The sequence below is a fragment of the Pteropus medius genome, unplaced genomic scaffold (assembly GCF_902729225.1).
Source record: "Pteropus medius unplaced genomic scaffold, Ma_sr-lr_union100, whole genome shotgun sequence".
Lineage (NCBI taxonomy): Eukaryota > Metazoa > Chordata > Mammalia > Chiroptera > Pteropodidae > Pteropus > Pteropus medius.
In genome coordinates this window covers 47,284-63,528 of record NW_024354875.1, presented here as the reverse complement: position 1 = coordinate 63,528, position 16,245 = coordinate 47,284, and the positions used below count along the sequence as shown (strand labels likewise).

The following is a 16,245-nucleotide window of genomic DNA, read 5'->3' as shown; positions in this document are numbered from 1 at the left end:
CCTAAAAAAATTAAAGTTTTTATTCACATGAGTCGGGTGGGTATCCTGTATGAAAATACCAAGAAACACAATAATTTTTAAGAATGAAATGTATAGAAATATCTTACTTCTTCACATAAAGGCTCCCCAGCTTCATAGCACCAATCCATTTTTCGTAAATGCCATTTGTCTCCTATGAAGGAATCAAAATCAAGATTAAAAAAAACTGAGGAAAATATATTCTGAGAGTTTGTCAGGAATGACTCTCCTGGGTAAATAAATGTCCAATGGGATTTGATCTAATAATTATTTATTAATTTTTAAAGTAAATTATCCCTTCTGGAGCATGAAAAAATTAAGTTGTTCCCCTAATACGGTTAATTTTCTCTCTATTCTACCAAGAACAGATGTGTAATTGTATATAATTAATGTATACTTGCAAATAAAAATAACACTTGCTACAGTATCTATATTATACAGTATCTATATTATGCCTTTATCATTTACATGTACACATATATACATCACACGAGTATAGATGTATGTACATATACACATCAGTACAGAATCTCTTCTAAAATCATCATGAAGTTGTTTCATTTCACTCTCTTTGCCTAAAGCATGTGCTGACATCACTTGGCAAATGATAACATGTACAACGAAACTGTTTCTACCCAGTTAGCAGTTAGGCTAACAAAAAATAGTGCTTTTGGAATAGCATTTAATGAAGTTGGTATAAATGAACATTTATAAATGTTAAATAGTCTTTAATTCAATTTGTCTTTCACATGCTTGCCACTGACGAAATGGGAGGAGACTTTTCTGAGGAGTAGGAGCTGAGTGGGGAGACGTCGGAAGTCTCGGTTATGAAAAACATAGCAATAGAAACAGTCGACTCCCCTTCCTGCCAAAAGGAATTACAGGCAAAGGAACAAACACATATCTGATATCTATTCTGCATAGGCCACAGGTTTTGCATCCCAATACTGTTCTTTGCAGACCTTTTTTGTCATTAGTTCTAGTTTTAAATACAGTAAGAGTTATATCAATATTTAAGTTTTTTAAAAAAAATGCCAGTAAGTTAAAAGTGAACACCATTACTTCATAGCACAGCACGGTGGAAAGAACTCGGGTTCTGAAATCAGGGACCTGGCCACTTGCTGTGTAACTCTGGGTAAGCCATTTAACTATTCTCAGCCTCTCTCTCTCACCTGTAAAATGGGAACAGGTGATAATCCTCGCGTGGGAGGACGACTGTCGAGGTGAAAAGCAGTACTGCATGTTAAGCCCCTAGAAGAGTATCCTACGCCCAGAGCATGTCACCTTCCCGTCCAGACAGTGGAGCCACAGCTTCCACTCGAATCAAGTCTGAGAATGGCAAAGCAGTAGGACGAACGCAGCAGGACGCCTCAGCAAGCTCGCCAATGTGACTCCCCCGGGAAGCTGCTTCGCAATACCCTGCATTTAGGTCTCTCATGTGCATTATATTCCCTAATCCATGCCACAAAAACACTGGCATGAAACACAATGCACTGAAATTCTGAATCAGTGAGGTTAAAAAATAAATCAGTGGAAGACCTGGGTAATTCCATAGGGTGTAAATCTTAACTTTATCTCTTTTGTGCCTTTGCTGGATCCTATCTAGCGTCTCCTTCCTCAGAGGGAGGCTAACACTAGTTTTCTTGTAGCTTGCAAACAAGAACCAGGAGAATTCATGGTTCTTGGATGGAAAGTGTAACTGACAAGCCTGGCAAAAAAAAGTTCGAGAAGTTTTCATCAGGCTCATACTATAAATAAAGGGTGTGGGTAAGATTATACACCATCACGACCTGTAACGTACCTGCTAGGCCAGATTTCTCCAGCATTATCTTTAAGCACTGTAAAAAAAAAAAATATGTTCATTAGTTTCTTGTTTCTGAGTTACAGTACTGTGAGAAACAACCTTTTGGACCCTGGGCCAATTAAATCCGATTACACCTAATCCTCAGCAGATAAAGATACACATAGTAAAGATGATTCAGTAAACTCTTCCTCCTGAAAACTGGGTAGGGCCAGCTCAGGAGGGAGAAAGTCACCTGTGCTTCTACCCAGAATGCACTGCAAAGCTTTGTTCATCCGCTTCCAGGTCTGCAGTAGGACTGACTCTCTTTATAGTAAGATTAACTGGGCTGATTTAACAGATACACGTTAAACTTTGAATACTATAAAAGGAGATTAGCCTGTAATTGGCACCCATGAAACACAACTGGTGACATATAAACTAGCAAGGAAAGAATTGTGTAAGCTGTGATCTCACGAAACAAATAAATGAGACGCAATTAATAGAAGTTTAAATAAACAAAATACTTAAAAACTCCCAACTCCCTAGGAGGAAAAACATTCTTAAATAATGTAGGCCAAAACAGTAAACAGCATTTGATTTATGCTGATCACTTTGTGCTGCGCGGAGTAAGAAAAAAGTCAAACAAAATATCCTTTAACATGGGAACATTTCAATAAACTATGAAAAGTCTTAAACCAATTAAAAAGATAACACATTGCTATGTACCAGTCTAAAAGATCTTTAAAATAGTTTGAGTGAAACAAAATTCTAGCATAATACATGCAGCATGATCTCATTTTATTATTATTATTATTTACACCTACAGCACCTGGTCTTCCTACGTGGTCTCCCATCCAAGTACTGACCAGGCCCGACCCTGCTTAGCTTCTGCGATCAGACATCAGGCTTCTTCAGGGTGGCATGGCCGTAGACCATTGATGGTGGCTCCACGGGGTGTGAACCCAGGACCTTCTGTATGTAAAGCAAACGTGCTAACCACTATACTATGGAACCACATCCAGCATGATCCCATTTATGATTTAAGAGACCATACAAACAGGTTAAGCTCTTCGTCTCTATGTGCACAAACATATCCACATGTTGGTATCTGCATGGCAAAGGCACAGAAGGGCACGTACTCTATTGAATTTGGATAAAATTATGTCATTCAATGACAATAGTGACTTCTGGGGAAGGGAACAGAATAGGGTGGCGAGCAAGGAGGATTTTTTTAACCCCTCCCTAAAGTTTAAAAAATAAGAAAAAATCCACTATTACTTGTATGATTAAAAATAAAAAAGACTTTAAAATACTAAAGGTTATTTAGAAAATAATGGCAATGAAAACATAAGGAATGTGACCAAAGCTGTATTCAGAGAAAATCGGTCTTAAAGGCTTTCCATTATTTAACTAAAACAAACAAGTGAGCATTCAACTTAATTGTGTTCCAGGCAGAGGAAACAGCCAAGGAAAAGGCCTGTTTGAGGAACAGCACGAGGCCAATGCAGCTGGAGTAGAGTTTGTGAGAGGGGAGAGTAGTTGGAGGTTTTTTTTGTTTTCGTTTTTAAAAAGATACCAGAGGGCCAGAGAACACAGGCATCGTAAGGTCACTTGGGGACTCAGGATCCTACCACAGGATCCTGAGTAGAGGAGACACTGATGTGACTTACACCTTATAGCCCACCCAGCTTCTCTGTAAGAACAGGTCCTAGGGGGTGCAGGGATGGAAGGAAGAAACTGCTGGAACAACCCGGACAAGAGATGACCAGGGTGACAGCAGAGGAGGGAATGAGATTTGGTCAGATCCTAGATAAATCCTGATGACAGAACCAAAAGGATTTCCTGAAAAATTGGATGTGAAGTAAGACATTAAAGAATCAAGGATGATGACAAGGGTTTTGGCCTAAGCAAGTAGAAAAATGGAGTCGCACGTCTGATATGATCAGGAGTGCCGTCATGGGGTGTTATAATTGGGACGACTACAAGGCAACCAAGTAGCAGCTGGATATATAGGTGTAGAGTTCTGGGGTGAGGTCCAGTCTAAGAACTGAGCACGAAGGTGCTCATGGGTAGAGAGAAGAAGAAGGAGCGAACTGAGAAGGGGCAGGCAGGAAAACCTAGCTGTGCTCTTCTGGAAGCAAGCGACCAGTGTTTCAAAGAACAGTCATCGAGCACGCCCAGAGCTGCTGAGAGAGCAACACGAAGACTGAGAACTGCCCATCGCCTTGGCCTGCAGGCTGCTGCCGGCCGCGATGAGAGCTGCCTCAGCGGGGTGAGGGGAACAAGGCTGCCCCCGGCGGGTTCAAGAGAGAACAGAAAGATGTACACGTCACTCCTGAAGAGTTTTATCGTTTCCTTTCTTTAAAATTAAAAAAACACTAAAGTTAAAAGGCAAATGAAAAATGTGAAAATATTCACAGCAAATAACAAAGGGTTAAAAAATTATTTAAAAATTGTTTTCTCATGGAAAATTTCAAACACATGGAGAGGACAGTAAAATGAATCCTCAAGTGTCCATCACCCAAATCCTGTTTGCCAGTACCCCAACCCACTGAACCTGTATTGACTTCCTCCTGCCCCAATTCTCTTGAAGCAAATGTGACATATATAATTTCATTGATTAATAATTGGTCTCATCTCTAAAAGATGACAATTCTTTAAAAACAAAAAGACCCTAAAATAAATATGACATCTAAAAATACTGAATTCCTTAATAACAAATACGTAGTGTTCAAATTTCCCTTTCTCTTAAACTAGTATTGAAATGACTCAACAGCAGATTGAAGTCCACACGCTGCAGCTGCTTGCCACATCTCCTAAGTACCTCTCAGCCACAGACCAACTCGCCCGCAGTGCTTTCCGGAAGAGCAATCTACCCCCGAGCTAGGCTGACTCAGGCCTGTGGTGCCTTTAGCACGTCCCTCTGCCCCCCGCACTTCTAATAAACTGGTCCTCACACCTACAGTCTCGATCGGACTTAGGTCTAGTTTGGGTTTTTTTTTTTGGCAAGAAAAGCATGGATACTGTTTCGAATTTCTATAATGTCTGGGTGTTTCTCTTTTTGGGTTGTTAGCAGTCTTTCAAGATCATTGTCTAGATCCATTAAATCATTTGGAAAACTGTGATAGTCTAAAATTCTTTCTTCATTTTATTAGCTGGGGTATGTGCGCGTACACGTACACACACACACACACACACACACACCCCTTTTATTATCTACTTGGCTGCCCTGAAGTATAGCTGCAAAACAAAAACAGGATAAATGCTGATTCTTTCATTTAAGGTTGCCAAACATCCATCTGGTTATTCATATGTAATCAATGAATAGGGTATTTTTTAGGACCGTATGAACTCGTGGATTTCATCAACTTTCATTATTTTTCCCACTGAGATTCAAACCATCTTGGCTTTAATCGGGGGGAGCCTCTTCAAGTTGGCTCCTGAGTCTCCTGGACGCCAGTAGTCTGCTGGCTTCACTGTTTTCCATTCTGCCAAGATGCTCCAGGCTCATCTTACACTTTGCTGACCTAGACACAGAACCAGCCAGACTGCAAGAAGCCCTGGTTCCTTGTAGTAGGAAATGGAGTTTAGTGACCACAATCTGGGTGTTGGGTGCTCAGTACTGTCAAGTTGTTGTTGCTATTCTAAGCTATTTTGGGGGCAAGAACTAGAAAAATATTTGTTTAAAGAAAAAAATACATCAAGTTCACTTGACTCTTCAGGAGTACAGTCTTAATTTAAGCACACTGATGTTACTCTGCCTCTCCATTTCCCAACACAGATAGTCCCAGTTCTTAGTCCCACCAACGTAGTTACGTGTTTGCTTTATCACGCATTCATACTTCTGTATGCAATTACGTGTGTATGTAAAGTAAAAACACAAAGGAAATATGCCAAAATGTTAATATTAGTGGGATAAGAGAGGAGGGATTTTAATTTTTCCTTTTAATCCATTTCTACATATCCCCAATTCCTACCATTAACAAGTATTAGTGATAATCAAAAAGGAAAATAATGAGAATCTAATTTAAAAAATTCCAGCCAGTTCACCAATTTTCAAGCTCCCCAAACTACTCTTTCAGTGAGTACACAGATTTCTTTAAAGTACATTTTGTAAACCTGAGTCTTAGGACCTCCAAGATCTAACACAGGTCACCACTGTTCCCCACACCAAACACTCACAGACCTCTTCCCCCAAAACAAAGTAACATTACTCACATCTCTTACAGATATGGTTTCTTCTACTATGATCTCCATCTCTGTCCCAGGTTGAATGTCACTTCCCACAGCGAAAAACAGGAACAGCTAAGATCAAGACAGCGTATGAATGCAACTTAATCTAAATTTTAAAATTCTATAAATGTAGTATTTACTTCCAAAAAAGAGAAGCCAATAGTCCATAAAACTTTAATAAAAATTTCAAATGATGTAAAAACAAGACTATACTGTGTAATTTAATGTTACAATTTAGACAATAATCTCAGCTTCCTAGAAATGTCAAGATGCTTCATTACCAATGGCTTTAATCCTAATAAACACCTCTCACAGATATTATTTATTCTGCTACGATCTCCATCTCTTTCTTGATCATTCCTCAAAGGGATCTGCAATTACTATACACTGTAAGCATTAATTGTGTTTTTCCTCTAAGTCATTTGATCATGACCTTATTTTCTGTCCAGGGATTCTATATAAAATTTCCCACGACTCCTTATGAAAAATATAAATCTGATCTCTTGTCCATCCAGTTCTTTGTAGCCCTGCTTTTCTTTTCTAAGTCATCTAAGTCAAAGTCACTTGTCACGTCCCAAGCCCCTCCTCAGCCTGTCGTGCGCTACTTGCTAGAGTTCAGGGGAAGAACAAATGAAAGGGGAGGGGCTTAGGAAACGAATAATGTGGACTTAGGAACCCTGGAGATCCTGATATGAATCTAGCTTAACTTGATACAGAGTCTTAACAGTAAGGACATAAATGTGGCTTTTGGACTGTAATAAAAGTTTACTAATTAGGTAGGGCTTCTGGCAAAGGTCAACCAGATAGTATTTTATAGAAAAAAAGGGACACTGATAATGACAAAGCTGCTATGAGACTATGATATTACTGCAGAGAGTAATTAAATCCAAAATCAACATACTGTATTTCATTAAATCTAAAATGCATGGTTATTAATCATTATTTTCTGTACCACAAAGAAAAAACATAGTCAGCTATAATTGAAGGATGCCACTGATTTTAAGATGCAGCCTAATCTCGCAAGTGCTAAAATGTGAGAGAAAAACAGGTGCATTTTAGAATTTATGAAATATGGTTGAAACTGGTAGCCACTCAACTTTAAAGATCCCCCTTAATCACAGAATTCTCATAGAAAAAGAATCTTATGAATATGCTTTGCCATAATACTTTTGATTTAAACACAGAGAACAATATGGATGTACCCCTAAAATAAAAGGTATTGTTTAAGGAAAAGAAAACTTTTAAGAAAAACAATATGACTGCACTATTTAAGGTATAAATGATCAAATTAAGAACCTCTGACTACAGGAAGGTTGATTTTGTTCTGTCAGGAGACTTCGTGTTACCTGAGAGGAAGTTGGGGCTTTTCCAGGACACAATCCCAATGAACTCCCCATCTTCAATTCTGCTTCCTTCAAAGTGTAACTGTCTGGCACTATGAAGAATTTTGATAATATAATGAATGTTATTAATTTCTACCTGACTGGGCAAAATAATATACTGAAATCAGCCTTTCTTTGAACATCAAGAATGTCAAGAAAGAAAAAAAAAAAAGTTCCATTCCAAGCAAAAAGATTACATATACTGTAGTTACATTTGATTTTAAATTTCCATACTCTATATTATTCTTGTTTTCTGTACAATAATGCCAAGAAAGAAGGGCTGTTGTTTACACAGATTAAAAGATACTCTGAATGGATTCACGATGGACTAGCTTCTTCTGAGTTTAAAGCTGCTATGGTAACTAGCATCAATAATTAGACTAAATTAAGTCTGATGACGAGATGTGTGACAGAGGTGAGAACAAAGACTATTTCATGACAGGTATCTGAATAAAGTTAGCAAAACCAATAAAAAACTGACAATAGATCTAGAAAGACATAACTAGATCAAAACCATGACTAAGATGAGGATCAGCTAATCAGAAGTCAAGTGTTTTACTTCAGAAAACTGAAGGGTTTGAATATTTGGTTAATACATGAGAACACCCGGATGACGACATGTTCTAGAAATCAGTTTCTAAAAGACAATTTGAGAATATTAGAAATTGGAAGCCAGTTTTTAAAACAGAAATGTTAAGCAAGCTAGACGGCATGAATCCGTGTCTGCTTTTGAAGGCTACCACAAGGGTTTACCTGGGCAGAGGAGCTTCCCATTTCTATCGAATGGTCTCAAACAGCTGTTCTCAGCTATGAATAAAAAGAACTTGGTCAGTGCACCGAGGAAAACTAAAGAGAGATTCTCTACTGTGTTAATTAGCAGGAAGCTACAATAAGCTCAAAAAACAAAAAGTACATAAACAAACAAACAAAAAAACTCCAACAACCAAAAAAACAAGAACAAGCAGTCTTCACTTTGCACAATGTGCAGGAATGTAAGAATGCCTGCGAAAGCTGAAATTGTGCACCTCAATCTTAACAACAATGAGAAAAATTACAATTGTTCATGATCTTTAGAGATGTCTGTCGAAACATTTAAAACTCAGTTATACATATATAGTGAAATGAAAAAGACAGTAAAACTAATAGTCACATTGTAATTTAAAATGCTAGAAACTCTGAGAATTAAAATGTTTTATTTCTTTGTAAAAAAACACATCAAAAAGAGTTTAAACAGGGCTTGCCACCTTCTCATTGTATAGCTTATGATACAGAGGGAGCATCTTTTCTATTTCCTAGCAAACTGTCATACTCTAAGCTTGAGGCAGCTTCTAGAATTTTCTTTTGTGCTTTCAATCTCATGAAATATCTCCAAGAACTCCTTTACTGCGAAGTGTTGTTTTGCCAGTGTCACTCTCCCTGGGATTTCTTTACCCTTTCGGTCACACATTCCTCACTTGGGTCTGTAAGTTCACGTTCATTAAGTTCCTCCATACTTTCATTACTTTGCTGAACTTTCATCTTTGCCGGCCAATTCGATTACCCATTCTTGTAACATTTCATGTGGATTTACCACTGGGAGAAAAGGAGGCAATGAACTATACACACTTGGCCATCTGTGTGGTGAAATTATGTAGTGGCCAATCACTGACAGATCTGAAGGAGTGAAGTAACTGATCACTGATCACGATGCAATCTGTTATTTATGTAGTGACTTGTGGACTAGAGCTAGTAACAAAGTTTGTACTTTTTGCAATTACTCAGTTAAATCCGATGGTAGCTGAAATTTGAACCATGCTGCTGGGTAACTAATGTTATATAACAAACTGTGATAACTGAAACTCATTGCATATTGGAACTGTGCAGGTAGAGACGGTCTATACTTAAAATGTTAGATGATTTTTATGCCTATTAAATGGATTAGGGCCAGTGTGTCCTATTTATGAGGATGCACAGATTCCTGCTTTGTGAGAAGGAGCATGCCTGGTTTAGTACAAACAGAATTTTTACGAAGTTGGACATGGAGGGGGAGGTTGGGAGGGGGCAGAGCCTTCTAAGAGGGCGAGAATGGCCTGGGATTTGAAGCTCTAACTTTATTAGACCCCAGCAGAATCTCCTTCCGAGGTTCCTGAGTCCTGTACCTTTTACTACAGTAATGTGAAGCTAGTATACAATTCTAACACAAATTTCTTGACAACTCAATCAGCGTATGAAAAGAATTCTCCAATTTAAAAAAATGCATTTTAAATATTGTCTTTTTTTTCACTTTTATTCAGAAAACACTGTGCATCTTCTCGATGCCAGGCATCGTACCAGAAGCTGACATCACAGCAGTACTGACACAGCCATGCTAACTAACCTCGAGGAGCTTGTCAGTGCAGGAGGTGGACAGTGACCATGTAAGTGCCACGAGAAGTACAGGGTGTTGAGAGTAAGGCAGAGACATTCACTGAGACTGTGTGGTCAGGGATGACCGGAGAAGCAAAATTTCATTCATTCACCAAATGCATGAAGTTAGTAGAGGAGGAAGAGTAACGGGGAGAGAGACCACAGAGAGATGACAGAACTGAGAGGTCTCAGGTGGAAGCGAGCCCGAGCACTAGAAACTCAGCTGGCATGGGAAGTGTGCCGTGACCACGCGGGAGAGGAGCAGCAACGGGGCTGGTTAGGTAGTGGTCTTCAGGGACTTATAGGCCGCGTTGGAAAGCAGCCTGTGTCTGATGGACAAGTGCTGCAGGGCTCTGAGCTAAGGAGTGACAACACCTGAGTCACAGACATTTAAGATCACCTGCCATATGAAGACTGGCTTGAAGGAGGCAAGAGTAGGAGAGTTGTTACATGCGAAGACAATACACTTCGTTTAAATAAACCACATACTTTAAATCAAAATTTTTGAAGTGTAATTTACTTATAATAAAACACAGCCAGTTTAAGTGTACAATTCAAAGAGTGTGACATAAACACTTGGCGACCACCAGCAAATTGAGATATAATTTGCATCACTAAAAAAAAAATTCCCTTGTGCCACTTTGTAATCAATCTTCTATTCCTCAATTCTGACCTGCCTCTGTAATTAGAGCTTAGGTCTTCTTTTTCAAAATTTTCATAGAAACAGAATTATAAGAGTACATCTCACTTCACTGGCTGGGCATGATCTCTGAGATCCATTCATGCTTTGCATGCGGTGGTGGTTCACTGCATTTACTGTGTGGAACATCCCGTTGCACAGATGTGCCACAATTTCTTCATTCACTCGCCTACTCATGGACATTTGGGTTGTTTCCAGTTTTTGGTTATGCACATTTACATACAGCATTTGTAAGGATGTATGTTTTAATTCTTCTTGGGTAGACATCTAGGAGAATTGGCAAGTGAATGCTTATGGTCATAATAAACAGGCTAACTCTTAACCAGAGTGACTACCTTAATATGGCCCCATCAGCAATACGTGGTAGTTGCAACTGCCCTACATCTTTGCTGCCACTTGGTTTTGTCAGTATTTAAAATTTTAATCATTCTTGGGGTGTGTAGTAGGGTGTCATTATGGTTTTAGCTTGATGGCTAATGCTACCAAGCATCTTTCCCTGCCTATCGCTCATTCACAGGTAGGTCTTCTTTTTTAAAGTGTCCTCCCAATTTGGACTGGGTTTTTGGACTTCTGATTAAGTTACAAGTATTTTTTATATATCTTGATGTAAGTCTATTGTCAAATATGTTTTATAATTTTTCTCCCAGTTTGTGGCTTGTTTTTTCAAGTGCGTTAAAAGGAATAGAAGTTCTGAATTTCGATGTAGTCCAATTTATTAGTTTTCTCTTTCATGGTTTTTACTTTTTGAGTCTTATCTAAAAAAAATCTTTTCCTTACAGTAAAAGTAACAAAGATTTTCTCATGTTTACTCTCAGAAATTTTATAGTTTTACATTTTAACATTTAGGCCCATGATCCATTTTGAATCAGATTTTTATACGATGTAAGGCAAAAGCTTGCGATTCATTTTTGCATCTAATCGGTTCAGCACTTATGTTGAAAATATAATATCTTTCCCCATAGAAATGTCTTGGTGCTTTTGCTGAAAGTCAACTGACAGAATAAGTTTGCACCTATTTCTGGATTCTCGGTGTAGTTCCACTGGGACATATTTTAGGCTTCAAAAACCAGTTATGATTTCTACTGCACATTCTTCTTTGTAAAAGAGCCTTTTTAAAATGTAAAAACTATCCTTAGCTCGGCTGCTGTACAGAAACCGGTTGAGGCCACAGCCTGCTGACCCCGGTCTGTGTGCTAACTCTCATGCCAGTACACAGTCCTGACTACGCCAGCTTTAGGGTAAGTCTTAAAATCAGGTAGTGCAGTTCTTCCAATTTTGCTCCCCACCAAACTGTTATGAATACTTAAGTTCTCTGCGTTTCCATTTAAATTAAAGAATTAGCTTCTCAATTTTCTCCAAAAAACAAAACAAAATCAAACCAAACCTGCAAGGACTCTGAGATTGCACTGAATCTACACAGAAATTTTGAGAGAATTAGCCTCTTAACAATGTCATGTCTTCCAATCCAAGAACATGGCACCTCACTCCATTTAGTCAGGTCTTTTGGTTTTCCCAGCAATGTTTTCTAGTTTTCAGGGTACGGGTCTGGCACAGATCTTGTTAACTTTATCCGCAAGTATTTCATGACATCGTAGTCTATTATAAGTGTTTTCTTAATTTCATTTTCCATTTGTTTTTGTTGCTAGTAGATAAACGCACAGTAAATTTTTGTGTATTGATTTCAATTCCTGTTAAATTTACTTATTAATTCTAGTAGCTTTTAGATAGACTCTTTAGGACATACAAATATACAATAACACATCAATAGTGCTCAGCGTCACTGCATAAGAAATACAATTAAACACACAAACACACACAATCACAACTACTGGCAAGGAGGTGGAGAAGCTGTAACCGTGACACCCTGCTAGTGAGGAGGTCCATGCCGCAGCCACTTTGGAAAACAGCATGGCAGCAGTTTCTCATAAGGTGAAACATGCGTTTGCCATTTGACCCATCAACTCCAATCCTGTATATCTACCCTGGAGAACTGAAAACACATGTCCACACAAAGATAACGTTCATAGCACCACTATTCGTAAGAGCCAAAAAGTAGAAACGATAAACTGGTGAATAAACAAAGTGTCATATATATGTATAATGAAATACTAGTTAGCAGTAAAAAGAAACAAACTATTGATATATGCCAAATCATGGATGAACCCAAAAATGGAATGCTAAGTGAAAAGAAGCCAGACACACAGACTCTGTATTATGTGGTTCTATTTACATGGAATGTCCAGAAAAGCAAGTCTAGAGACACAGAAAGTAGATGAGTGGTTGCTGAGGGCTCAGAATGCAAACAGGAATGAGGGCTCTTTTGGGAGTGATGGAAATGTTCCAAAACTGGATTACGGTGATGCTGTACATTTACTAATTAATAATCACTGCATTATACATGAATCAGGTGTTTGATGATATATAAAGTATACTTCAGTAAGGCTGTTAAAACCTGAAGCTGAGTGAATAGTGGGTATGCAGAGTGGTTTGTTCAGTATGAGAGAATTTATGTAAATATAAAAATACAATATACACATATGCATATATACAGAAGCATAACATACATAGTATACTATGAATACACAGACTAGCTACACACCCAAATCAGATATACTGGTTGTATCTGCGTGGAGAGAGAGGTCTGAAGAGGAGGACACAGAGGATTTTATCTGTAATGTTTCAAACGGAAACGAACACATGACAAAATGTTAACATCTGTCCATTTTGGGTGGTAGGTGCATGAAATTCCCCTAAATTATTTTTTGTACTCTCCCATAATTTTTTCAATTAAAAGTCAAAACAAAGCTTAATCGAACCAAAAAACCAAAAGCAAACATAAATGATTACCTAGTTCCTTCATTAATTTTAATTCCTTTATGGCTTTAATTCGAATATCAAACACCACCTAAAATAGAGAAACAAACTAATGACTGTGCATACACTGAAAACAATGGGAGGAGAGGAAAACGAAGACTGTGTGTACAAACTGAGTTATCAATGACCTGACATTTAGCAGTTTTTACCTACTTGAAATAATGTTTTTCCATCCCTGAAATTCATTTTCTCTCTTCCATAGAAGTCAAAAGCAAAACTGAGATCTTAATAGTTAAGTTTTTACAAACGGATGTTAACTGCAACAGAAAGGACTCCTACAGAACACCAAAGAAACAACCAAGCTAGAAAGGCAAAAAACTGACAAACCACTAATCTTTCTGACGAGAGCAAACAAAAGCGACTGCAGGTAATTGCATTTCTCTATGTTAAGAATGATAAGTTCAGAGCCGATAAGCATAAATAATATAAAAATGTACACTATTAATCCAAGGGCGCCATTTAAAATGCCTATTTAAATTACTTTATTTTCGAACTCTTTGCTTTTTTTTTTTAAGTTTAGCCTAATTGCCTCTAGGGCAAAACATCATAGAAATGTAAAGGTAAGACCTAGGCCAGAGATCATCCACTCTCTCCTCCCACCAGGGACCCACACTTAGGGCTAGGGTGGCAGGTCTCCTGAGCTTTAGTGCCTCGGTCTTACACTGTCCCCTCAACTATGCCACCAAATATTAATGCACTTTAAAAATTATAATATTTATAGAAAAGACATTCTATTAGAATGCTTCTTTTTAAATGTTGTAGGGAAAAAAACTTAAATGAATTGACACTATATAAATATAAAAAGATATTTCCTGAAATAACGTTTAAGGACATCAGTATCACAGTCTTCAAATGGAAGACTGAAGGAATCCCTTTTAAAGAGAAGGTGGCTTTATAGAGAGCACAGGGTATGAGGTAGAGCAATTTCAGTTAAACTTAAAAAAAAAGACGAAACAACACAAAAGCAAAACATATATATCTGGTTTAAAAAATATTGAAAAGACCCTTGAAAACAGTATTTCATATTTTGATATAGTTTGAAAAAATATAAACATATTTGTATTTTGATGCCACATTATACATATTTGACAAGAAAGCCAGAAGATTCCATATACTGATAGCTAACTCCCACATTGTAATTCCAGGCTTTGGAGGAAAAAAAGGCACATATTTTCTTGAGACATACCAACGGCTAATAATAGGTAAACAAGCAATAATCAAATATTAAAAATAAAAAGTTGATTTCTTAAGATTCTGAAGTCTACTGAGAGTCTTCTGAAAGATTAAGATATTGCTTTTAAATAAAAGTCGGTTAATTAAAAAACTGTCAACCAGACTTTAATTATACTCTACTCACTGTGTTAACAGTTGCTGGTATTTTCACTTGCTCCTCTTCAGATTCTGACTGGCATACATTTTTGACTTGGATCCAGTTGATCTCATTCGCACTAGTGATCCATTTCCCTTGTTTGGTCAGCAAACTGTAGGTAAAAAGAAGTTTTAAAATAGCACTTTTATGGACCAGAAAGGATCAGGAAATCAAGACTTCTTCTTAGGTGCCATGTCTAAAATTTCGTATGTGTCCCTTCATGTGACTAAGTAAAGGTGACCACATCTACCGAGCTGGCTTCACGAAAGCAGACAGTCTTTTCGGGGTAGTGTTAGGTAGTATTCCATGGAGTCTATCTCCGTGACTCCAGATGTCCTTTGACTTACACAAATAATTTGCCGCCTCATGTTCCAAAGAGAACTGCTATCAGTGAACGGTCAGGTGCTGACTTCTGCCTGAACACCGGCATCGCCAGAGGGGCTTTAAAAACACCTGTGCCAGAAGCCCAGCCACGGAATCCAAATTTAGTTTAATTACAGGACAGCCACGTACGGCTGTGTGGAGTGACGCTGTATAACAGTGTCACAGCTAAGGGGTATCATTCACATCCTATACATTGTATATTTGCCTTTTTATTGTAGAGTTTAATTTTATGATAGCAGACAGCAGTAGAGTGGCTTATTCTAACAAAATTTTCCTACAGATGGTAGTAAAGGGTCTTGGGGAAGGAATGACTGCTTCCTAATCCACAGGGAGGCACAGACAGGGCCAGTGGAGTCCTCTCTGGGTGTGTGTTCAGAGCCCCGAGACACAATTCCACTCTGGATCTCAGTTATTCCACTCTGGGACTCTTCCTTAAGTTAGCAATCCTCAACGCAGTTAAATTTTAAAAACAAAGATGTTCCCCGAAGATCATACTAAAATAGTGAAAAACTGGATGATGACAACGATAATGATGCTGCTAGCTAAAATATTTAGCGCTCACTGTGTGCGCACTTGGTAAACACTTAACTCTTTCACTCCTTACAACCCCATGACATCCATACTAATTACTTTCCTGTTTTACAGAGGAAGAAGCTGAGCAGAGAGAGGTGAAGTAACTTGCCCAGTCACGGCGTTAGGAAGTAAGAAGGCTGGAAACAAACCCAGGCAGCGGGCGCCAGCGTCCCTGTCCTTACCCACGCAGTGGACTGCCTCCCCAGGAGCACAGTTAGGTAACGTCAGCACAGATTATCATGTACCGTGAAATGAGCTTCAAGAAAAGTCTACAAACATGGGGTGGGAGGAAGCAGGATATAACTATCTACAAAATGCTTATTTCGTTTATAAAGAGAAAACCTTCAAAACAAAAAGCCAATTATCTGAGTTTAGGAAAAAAGGTACGCTAACGGTGACCGACGCCGCACTGGTGGTCCAAGGACGCTGCCGTGACTCTGCCGTCTTCACCTCTGTCTTTCCCCAGTCCTAATAAATGTACATTACTTTAAAAATATATATAATAAACTTTTTTATTAAATTCACATGGTGAGGAAGTAAATGA

At 38.3% G+C, this 16,245-nt stretch overlaps 1 protein-coding gene, 1 long non-coding RNA gene and 1 pseudogene across 4 annotated transcripts in view; 1 reads left to right on the top strand and 2 right to left on the bottom strand.

The window, feature by feature from the left end:
• The window catches only part of USP40 (ubiquitin specific peptidase 40), a 74,140-nt gene that overhangs the window by 24,727 nt on the left and 33,168 nt on the right, over positions 1 to 16,245 (bottom strand). For 2 of the 3 annotated variants that reach the window (XM_039855566.1, XM_039855567.1), the window contains exons 17-23: positions 14,733 to 14,856; positions 13,349 to 13,406; positions 8,170 to 8,223; positions 7,381 to 7,469; positions 6,020 to 6,106; positions 1,820 to 1,856; positions 63 to 172 (exon numbers count right to left, since the gene is read on the bottom strand). In XM_039855566.1, coding sequence (XP_039711500.1) covers positions 78 to 172; positions 1,820 to 1,856; positions 6,020 to 6,106; positions 7,381 to 7,469; positions 8,170 to 8,223; positions 13,349 to 13,406; positions 14,733 to 14,856 — 544 coding nt within the window. In that variant the 3' untranslated portion in view covers positions 63 to 77. Of the gene's footprint in view, positions 1 to 62; positions 173 to 1,819; positions 1,857 to 6,019; positions 6,107 to 7,380; positions 7,470 to 8,169; positions 8,224 to 13,348; positions 13,407 to 14,732; positions 14,857 to 16,245 lie in introns of those variants that run through there. The other variant, XM_039855569.1, reaches the window with a different exon arrangement.
• On the bottom strand, positions 2,619 to 2,734 carry LOC120597402 (uncharacterized; annotated as a pseudogene).
• LOC120596978 (uncharacterized) lies at positions 8,639 to 15,889 on the top strand. The gene is made up of 3 exons (XR_005651296.1): positions 8,639 to 9,812; positions 13,578 to 13,742; positions 15,774 to 15,889. It is a non-coding gene; the product is annotated as an uncharacterized LOC120596978 (long non-coding RNA).